Genomic DNA, 10,338 nt, shown 5'->3' on the forward strand with positions numbered 1-10,338 from the left:
ATATATATATAATTCACCTTCACTGGTTCGTTTTGATGGTTTCGTGTTAAATTCTGGTTTCATTTTCACTCTTTCAGCGTAAAAAGTCTCAGTTTGTCAACCAAATGTGACCTTCAGATGTCGGCTTTGCAACATTTAACTGACGGACTGATCATGTTTTTAGCTAAAAATTAAAAGACAATAAGGGCAGCAGGGGTTTGTTCCTACTTGATTCTTAAATATTTTTACTATATTTGGAAAGTTTAGACTTGTATAGCCGTGTTCTGTCTAACTGAACAACATTTTCTCTGGCATTTCCCATTTTGAAGAACAGTTAAAGACTGTGTCGCGTCACAGCTGTTCCCCAGGTAAACAGGAAGTCATAAATTGTTAATTAAAGTAAAGTAAAGTAAAACAAATGCTTCATTTAGTTTGTAATAATTCTGTAAAAAGCTCACTTTGTCTTTCTAAAACCAAAGATCATACAAACAAGGATAAAATGACTTAAATACACAAATTATGTCAATAAATACAAAAATCAACAGAAAACAAGGAAACTACAAAAACAATTATAAAAAGTATAAGAGGTAGTAAAAACTAAATTAATCGATCATTAATAATGGATTTTATAATTTTTTATAAGAGTTAAAGCTTCTGGTGATGAAACGAAGGTGAAGTTGTTCATGTTGAGACTGAACCGCTGTTACAGCAGACAGTCGCCCTGCTGTGCATCTGAAGGCAACAAGTCGACCCTCCATTAACCATCCAAACCTCCATACAGATGCAAAGTGAGGAAGCCAACGGGTTTGGACTAGACCCGTCTGGTGCATCTTAAAGGGACGGCATTATGTGTTTTACAGCCACATTATGCCACTTTATAGCGCAATAGAGTAACTGGTTTACCTTCAGTTGTTAGAAAATGTCTAACAACGGCGCTGCAGGCCGAAGCCGCCAGACATATTTATTTATCAAATATGTCTTAAGAGAATTTGGGCCTCTGTCTCTTTAAGAAGCTCTTGCTTTTTCTGAGACTCCGCCTTCATGAGGTCATCCCAACATGGCTCCTCTATTATCCCTCTAACAATGTTTTTACACTGAGAAGCAGCTCCTACAATGAGCTCAGCAGTTCCACCAGATGTTAGCTAACTGCTGCTGGCTAGTCTGAAGGAGCTGAGTGGGGGAGGAGCTGCGCTTCGAAGGCGTGGCTAGGGCTACCTAGGCGTTTTAACAACAAAATAATAATGTTAATTCAGCCAAATATTCTTCACATTTATTGGCTTCTTTTAATTTAATTAATTTATTTTTTTGTTTCTTGTTTGAATGTGTTATATAAAAAATTCAAGTTGCAGAGAACATAAGAAGTTAACATGCTTTTATTATGAAACTTTTCCGGTTTTACTTTGAATTTCCTGACATGATCAAACATTTTCCCTTCTTGATAAAATTCTTCCTCCAATCCTAATCAATCCCAGCATCCAATCAGCCCTCAGCACTCTGTTACCACAGCAACCACATGATCAATCTGCAGACCACGTTTTGATGCTTCCTGTTTCCACCTGAACGGTTCTCACCTCTGCAGCAGCTTGACCTCTGACCTCTGGCGGCTCCCACAACAACAGCCGCATTCCAGAGTAACGGCTCAGCTCATGTATGTAAATGGCTGCTGACACACACACACTGAGGCCAATCAATGGTCCACTGACAGCTCTGATTGTCTCAGCAGCTGCACTTTATTTCACATGTAAAAAACCTGGTTTAACAGCCAAACTGCAGATTTTCTCTCATTTCAAAGAAAACACATTACATGTTGCCACATATCCCATTTCAAAATGGCCGCCAGGTGATTAGACTTTGATTCGGTTTTGCTCTCCATGTGTACACACAACATTTATACAAAATATGAAAACTAAATATGTAAGATTGAATTTATATCCCTGACTTGTAGTTGGAGTCCCTGCTAGAGTAATCTATCAGGAATATCAGAAAATTATCGTTATTCTGATAACCGGGTCTCCTTTAAATGGATTGAGTTAAAAGTAGTGTAATTATCTAGCCATGTGAATCAGTGTTCATCAGAGAGACCGTCGTGGGAAATAAACGGTCTCTGTTGCACCGACCTGAAGGTAAAAGCCTAAACAGTTTGTGTCCAGAATCTGTGGGTTCTGCAGAGACATTAGCTGCCATTAACACCTGAGTTTTCTGTTGAATACAGGCAGATTTTATCACCACTATCTTGTAATACTGCGCCACATGATCAAAAGTGCATTATTATCATTATTTTTTATTATTATTGTTGTTGCTTAAACAGTAAATAGGTGTTTAATTATACATTCCTGCTGTTTCTGCTAAATGTGTAAATAATCCACACATACATACAGACAGTTGGTAAACTCCTGATGATCTACAGGCTGAATAAATATTGATTATGTGATTTTTGTGTCCCTGAACACCAATAGAAACTCATTAAACATCGACAGTTTCAGTTATCAATTTAAATGAGATTAAAATAACGGCCAGTCGCCGGTGGGAGTAGACGTGGAGCTGACTTTAAGCTCTGATTGGCTGGCAGCAGTCTGGAGGCGGGAAAGTTTGGCCATCCAAACGCTGTTATTGGTTGGAGCTGAAGCCGTGGTGCGCATGAGCAGCCTGTTAATTAGACGCCGGTTTGAGCGTCGGAGCAGACGGAGAGATGGTGCTGGTCTGAGCGGAGCGTCGCGGCTGGAAGGGGAAAAACGAAGTTAAAGTAGTGAAAAAAGGAGCAGGAAAAGCGGTTCTGCTGGATTACCAGAGTCTCCTGCGGTTGACTGGAACAGTCTGGGACCATGGTGCAGCACAGGGAACATCCTGGAGCGGGAATCACCAAGGAGTCCCGCGAGGCGACGGACACCGAGGAGGGTGAGCTGCTGGCGGCTTCGGCCTGCAGCGCCGTGCCGCTGAAGCCGGACTGGTGTAAAACGGCGTCGGGTCACATAAAGCGGCCCATGAACGCCTTCATGGTGTGGTCCAAGATCGAGCGGAGGAAGATCATGGAGCAAAGTCCGGACATGCACAACGCGGAGATCTCCAAGCGGCTCGGGAAGCGCTGGAAGATGTTGAAGGACACGGAGAAGATCCCGTTCATCCGGGAGGCGGAGCGGCTCCGGCTCAAGCACATGGCCGACTACCCGGACTACAAGTACCGGCCCAAGAAGAAGCCCAAGACCGAGGGCTGCGCGTTTCCAGCGGGGAAGTCATCCGCTCAATCCCCAGAGAAGAGCACCGTGAGGTCGGTGAGTAAAAACCCCGGAGCCGCCAAGAAACTCAACAAACTGAAGGCCGGGAAGACGGTGGCCGTGTCCGGCCGCGGGGGCAGCCACCTGCCGCCGCAGCCGGACCACCGGTACCGCTACATGGTGAGCACCAGCTTTAAACGAGTCAAACGGGAGTTTACCGACGACGAGGAGGAGGATGATGATGACGATGACGACGACGATGAAGACTCTGAGGAAGAGTTCAAAGTGGAGGAGGAAGAGGAGGATGACCCGTCCCGGTTCAGCCTGGCCAAGGTCCCGTCCGAGCCGCAGTTCGAGTCCTCCGGCCGGCTCTTCTACAGCTTCAAGAACATCACCCGGCAGGGCGGCGGGGCCTCCTCCTACCCGGCCTCCCTCTCCCCCGCATCCTCCTCCCGGTCCGGATCCACGTCCTCCTGCTGCGGGGAGGACCTGGACGACCTCCCGGCGGAGCGGGCCGACCTGGCGCTGGGCTTCCTGGGCGACCCCTGGGCCTCCTCCTGCAGCGCCGCCGCCGGGAACCTCAGCCTGTCCCTGGTGGACAAAGACCTGGACTCCTGCGGCAGCGAGGGCAGCCTGGGGTCCCACTTCGAGTTCCCGGATTATTGCACCCCGGAGCTGAGCGAGATGATCGCCGGGGACTGGCTGGAGGCCAACTTCTCGGACCTGGTCTTCACGTACTGACCGATCCGGAGCTGAGGGTCCGGATCGTGGAGCTTCGCGGTAAAGGGGGCGTGGTCGCTGCCGGCTCCCTGCCTGGACTCGGTACCGGTTTCGGAGCTCCCTACCTGGACTCGGTACCGGTTTCGGAGCTCCCTACCTGGACTCGGTACTCTCCAACAGGGTTTTTATGAATTAATTTTCCGTCTCAGGTCCGACCCATTTCCCGGACTATGCAGTCTCACTCAGACCCATAAAGAACTGTAGAACCAGAACTGTAGGACTTCAGGTGTTTTTTAACGTCGGATACTTTTTGCAGCAACTTTAAAAAGAACCAGAACCGTTTGGGTCTCATACAAAGGCGTGGCAGGAAACCTTTTGATATTTGCATAACCAAACATACCTCATCTTTTTAAAGATATCCAGAATAATAATAATAAAATGACTATTTTCAGGCATATTTTTGTACATTCAAAGGGAATGTCAGGCACTTGTTCCACTCCTGGTTCGTTTTTCTTTTCCTGAAAACTGTTGGTTCCGGTTCTGCCTTGATTTAATGCCTTGCAGTTGTTTTAAAGCGCAGATGGAGGTGTACTGGGAGCTGTACTGGGAGTACTGGCCAGAGTGTAAATGTTGTGTATAAATAGATTAAAGTTTAGCAAGTTTGTGTGACTGGTTATAAAGATGGAGGAAAAGCTGGAGTTTCTGTTGCTTATTTTAATTATTTTTGTATCACTTCATCAGCAGCACACGTCCGTTTTGTTGCTCATTATTTTTGTGCAATATGAAAGAAAATGAACGTAAAGGGCCGTCCTGAGTGTTTTGTAGCAGAAGGGAAACTGTGTGAACTTGTCCTTTATCATAAAGTCTGTATGTCTGAATAAATCAGCTGGAACTGAATCAGATCATCTCATTATTGATCCTCCTGGACTCTGATTGGCTGATTAGTGCAAAATGTGAAGTCGGTGCATGAAATGCTCCTTCAGGTTTTGTTTTTTTGGGGGTAAAAGTTATTAAAATTGGTCAGAAATGGATAAAACGAATTCATAACTTCTGACTAAACTGTTTAAAAAAATCGGTTTTAAAATATTTAGTCACGTTTTTATGGTTTAAATATTTTTGCACATTGATCCAGCCTTGTCCATATTCCTTCAAACATTGTAAAATTATTATAGGAATTATTCTTGCAGGTTTTTTTTTGAGTTCAGATAAAGTTGTGACTCAAACAGGAAAAAAAATCCATAAATTCTAACAGAAATCAGTTTTTCTGCTTAAAATTAAATTCTAACTTTATCCATATAAATCAAGGCAACACAGATTTATCTCTAAATATCCAAAACTTAATTTATTTCAACAAATCAGTTCCTAAAATATTCATTTCATTTCTTTCAGGTGTTTGGTTTCCCCCGTTTGTGCACCTTTTTCCTTCCACTAAACTTTCCATTAATTAAAATGGTTAAAAGCTGTGCAGCTCCTGAAGTTTGCAGTTTTATAACATTGGATTGATTTGAGGGAAATAATTAAAAATGTGGGTTTTAAATTTAAGTCAGAAATTCGGTAAAATAACTCAAACAGTTGGAAAGTGAGGAAATAATCCGATTTCTTCCCGTGTTCCTGATTTCATCCTGGAAGATGTGAAGGTGGGAGACGACTCTGTGCAGAAGTTTTAAACCAGTTCAGCTGAAAAGGCAGATAAAATCCTGTTTTATGATTCAACCTCTGACCTTTAACCCACTGTAGAAATCATAACCTCAGTAAATCAGTGAAAATCAGAACGTGTTTCTGGATCTCAGGCTGAAAACGGAGAACAAACATCTGCCCGTCATCCTGGAAGCCGCAGACGTTTCTTGGTTTCTGGTTTTCCAGCTGAAGCTTCGTCTCCTGTCAGGTTCTGCTGCAGCTGGATGCTTGTTGCTGCTGCAGCCTGAAGGGTCGGGGGGTCCCGACTGCGAAGCCAAACTGTTTTCACAACTGCAGCTGATTAACTGGAGGGATGGGCGACACAAACCGGCCTTCATCAGAGGAGGAGGAGGAGAGCCAGTCACGTCTGTGAGTTTAGTTCCTGACCGTCTCCTTTAGCCGTTTGGGTCTCATGACTCCTGCAGACAGACGTCTCCGCCTGTAAGAGCTGCTGTTCACAGGCAGCGTTTCTGTGAAAAGCCTCTGGCTGCAGTCCAGACCGTGGAGTTCTGACGGTTCTGTTTGAGAAGTTAACGAAAAGAAATGACAGAAATAATGTGGGTTATTTGGCCCATCATAGCAGGAAAATGTCAAAGTTTAACCATATTATTCATTATAAATGTTTAAAACTAAACATTTAACTAGGAAGCTCAAAAGTAAATATACATAGTTAGCAAGCTAAATGTTTAGTTTACAAGCTAAATACTTATCTCACTTAATATATAGTTAGAAAACTAAGTTATTTAGTTAGTTTGCAAACTAAATATATATTTATCAAGATAAATATTTAGTTCATGAACTAAATATGCATGTTTTCTGGGTCATGTTGTGCTTTAATCTGAAATGTTGGACAAAAAGAGGTAAATAAAATAAAGACGTTACATGAAGCCATTTGAAGGCAGTTGAATACTGGAAGACCCAGCTTTTATTTTGGTAGTCCACGTCCGGTTATCAGCAAGTCAATTTTCAAATACTGAACTCCAAGTTAAATATTTAGCTTCAAACTAAATATTTAACTTTATCTTAACACATCTGAGGCTTTTATAAATGATGAATCAATAAAATGGTGAAAATATAATTAGATTTTTTTCGGCTGAATAACTCAAATTATTTCTGTTGATTCTTTTGTGTGACTTTACAAACGTCGCCTTATTGGTTCCACTTCCTGTTTCAATCAGTATTCATTAACTGCTTGTTTCTTTTCCTGATGATGAGACAAAATGTTCTTTTGATGCTTTCAGTGTTTAAACATGCAGATTATGAAGGTTTAGCTAAAAGTAGCAGATGGTCGCCTCAGGTTTCTAGTTCTGGGTGTTTTTACAGTGCAGGGTGGAGACGTTCCCAACCAAGACGAGTTTTAAGGTTAAAGATCAGTCAGAGACACGATGAGTTCATCATGAGCTGCAGTGAAACCGCTCGGTGTGACTGACGGGTCAATATGAGCCGGTTCTGGATCCGTTTAAAAGCCTCTTTAAGGCCTCGATGACAGAAGGGCTCATTTTACCTCCAGCCGCAGACAAAAGCTCCAGTGTTGGACGGCGGTGAGGTCACAGAGCAGAAACCACATCAGAAACATCACCTGACACCAGATACCAGCCAGTATCATCGGGCCGGGCCGGCCTGGGCCGGGGCCTGGTTCTGATCAGCAGCAGAACGCTGTCGGGTCAGGCTGCTGATCCGAGACGGACGCAGAACTTCAGCTGCTTCACGAGCGAAGAAGATCTCAAACCCAGAGAGAAACCTTCAGTTGGTGGTGAGGAAAAACAAAATGGCTCCGTTTGGGTCGGACTAACGGCGTGTTGAAGCTGCAGAATGTAACTTTATTAAGAAAAGGTTTTACATATTAGTTGAAACTGTCACCATGTTGAGTTTAACATGACAAAGTTGACCTGTGAAAAACTGGTCAAAAACAACCAATCAGAGCCAGGAGGAGGATCTTAGCGCTGTCAATCACTCTCATGTACATACTGCTAAATGTGTTAATGACAGAAAAACAACTTACCATTACAGGAAACCCATTTACAGGAAAACCATTTACAGGAAAACCATTTATGTTGTGAATGCTAAGGCTAGTTAGCCTTAGCATTCACAATGCATTCATAATGCCTTAGCATGCTAAGGCATTATGTTGCCTAAGGCTAAGGCTAACTAGCCTTAACAGGCTAAGGCTAGTTAGCCTCGGCCTGTTGTGAATGCTAAGGCTATCTAGCCTTAGCATTCACAACAGGCTATGCTAATAGGGAGAACACAAGCTTGATTGACAGCGCTAAGACCCGCCTCCTGGTTCTGGTTGGTTGTTTCTAGTTTGTACTGGGAGAAGGCAGGAGCTTATCTGTCTCATACTGTCACAATATAGTAACAGTTTCAACAAATACGTGAAAAAACATTTTTTAATGTAAGTTACATACTGTAGCTTTAACTGTAGCCCTTTAATGTAGCTCTGGTTCTCCAAACCTCGGTCTGGGTCCGGCTGAAGTGAATTCTGGTTCGGTTTCCATGCATGTGTGAACACCAAGCAACTGGACACCGCTCCAAAAGCAGGAAGTGAACTACAGCGCAGGGCATTCTGGGTACATGCTAACCTAGCGCTCGGGGAGAAATGGCTCGTAGTTTTTAGCCAAAAACAAGAGAAATCCTCCAACCGCTAAAATCTGACGCTTCTCCATTTGTGTTTCTGAAGAAGCAAGTTGCACCCAGTATCTTCTGGAGATGTTTTTGTGTTGTTTCCGGGGTGCAGCGCCCCCACAGGCGAGGAGGGGAACAGGTTGGTTGGTTTGACTCAGAGCAGAGAGAAAGAGAACCACAGCAGCTGGAGATGGAACAGATGTGGAAGTTTTGGTTCCCAATCGGACCGAGCCTACCGGACTATCAAATGTAATCAAAGACTTTATCTTTTAAAATCAGAAAATTACCGGAGAGCCATTCACTGATTCAAAAAATCATTGGATGGACAACCTGTCCACCTGGTGTGGTTTAAATGAGACACAGCTGGATGTCATCAGCATAGATGGTAATATGGGCCCAGAGCCGAGCCTTGTGGACCCACAGCTGCATTCTGAGGAGAACCGGTCCTGTTAACACGGTTACACCCAGCAGGACCAACACAGAACCTGCTGGTCTTGTTGAATCAACATGTTAACGTCTGTCTTCATCAGCAGCCATTAGCAGCTCGTTGTAGACTTTTACTGAAGCAGCTTCACTGGAGTCAGACTGAATCAGGGATCTGAACCCGACAGAACCCGGATCCGAGTTGAGTTTCTGCGACTTGTTCAAGTAACTTACTGAGAAAATGCAGCGTGGAGATGGACAGAACATTAGTTCACGGTTAGTTTCACTCCAACCGTTTTCAAATACAGTTGAATGGTTGCCATGGAGATTAAACATGTCTGAAAAAAACTCCAGATTTGCTTTTGATGAGGAAAAACATCATAACCTGATGGAATAAAAAGTCAATTTTACATAATCCTGGCCCTTTAATTCCTGCAGATTCTTGATAATGGGTCAGAACCTGAACAAAGATGGCGGTTATATTTCCAATGAGCAGGTAGAGAGTTTCATTTTGACTTTGCTCAGATTATAATCGGAACGAAGGCTGAACTCTGAGTCTCCATGCTGCTTTTTGCCTCATGTTTCTAATTTTCTGATTGGTTCCAGTTTGGTTCCTCTTGCTTTCATGTTTCTATCGATGATCCGATGTTTTTGCCAGAACTGGTTCATGTAGTTGGAGAATCAAAAGTTTGTGGAGGTTCTGAACCTAAATGTGGAGCTGACAGAACGAGACGCGCTGTCCTCGGTGGTAAACCAGCAGCCGGCAGCGGGGGGAACCCAGAGGGGGCAGGAAGCCGGCGCTTGGCCCTGTCTGACCCCGTCTGATGTTTCCAGTGTGTGTGAACCAGTTCTCCCAGTTCACCAGAGCCCAGCGGTGGCAGGAAATGGTTTAAAGTGAGCCAGTCCTGCTGAGGTGTGACGACGTCTTCATCAGAGAAGTTTCGTTTTGAAGAATGAAAGAAAGCGTCCCGATGTGGGCTGGACTCACCTGGTCCTGCTGATTGGCGGCGTATTTTTCCCAGCTGGGTGTTAATGGGGCTGTTCTGGAAACCATTCACCCACCACCAGCACTCAGCTTCAGCTTCCTGCTCTGCTCTGCTCTGGGTGTCTGCAGAGATTATTTCCTCTGGTTCTGCTGCAGCCAAACGTAAAGCAAACAACCACAGATTTAAACCAGAAACCTTTGAATAGCCTCCATTTTGAAACCCTTTCAGAGGGAAAACTTCCATCAACTCTTATTCCAGAGAGATAAAAGAATGAAACTCTGGAAAATTAAACAATCAAAGTTGGATTTTCTTTAGAGAAAAAGCTTCAAACCCGATCTGCTCCCAACCAGCTGGTCTGTTTTCTACAGCCCAACCAGAAACAGAGGAGATTTCTAAACTCGTGGGTTTGATGAAACCTTCCTGTTGAGTCTGTAATCAGTGACACGGGAGATAAACTCACCAACACCAAGGAAACGTTTTCTGGTGTTAATAATTATTCATCCATTCTGTAGTTTCTCTGTTTTCATCCGGTTTGGATCCTGAATGTTCAGCAGAACCTTTTTCAGGAACACAGAACTGGAGAAACGAGATATTTAGAGTTTCTGCTAACAGGATGTTGATCACAAGATCCGTTTCTGGAAAACTGGAATTTTTATCATTGTGATAACAACTAGTTCTTTATAGTCAGTTAGTTCATTGGTTGGTTAGTTGTTTGG

The 10,338-nt window shown here is 43.8% G+C and overlaps 1 protein-coding gene across 1 annotated transcript; it reads left to right on the forward strand.

Moving 5' to 3' along the window:
* Positions 1-2,298: 2,298 nt before the first annotated feature.
* On the forward strand, positions 2,299-4,808 carry sox11b (SRY-box transcription factor 11b). Its single transcript, XM_008397111.2, has one exon. It carries the CDS (start codon positions 2,802-2,804, stop codon positions 3,930-3,932), a length of 1,131 nt encoding a protein of 376 aa, XP_008395333.1. The 5' UTR covers positions 2,299-2,801; the 3' UTR covers positions 3,933-4,808.
* The last annotated feature ends 5,530 nt before the right edge of the window (positions 4,809-10,338 follow it).

This window comes from Poecilia reticulata, linkage group LG21 (genome assembly GCF_000633615.1).
Source record: "Poecilia reticulata strain Guanapo linkage group LG21, Guppy_female_1.0+MT, whole genome shotgun sequence".
Classification (NCBI taxonomy): Eukaryota; Metazoa; Chordata; class Actinopteri; order Cyprinodontiformes; family Poeciliidae; genus Poecilia; species Poecilia reticulata.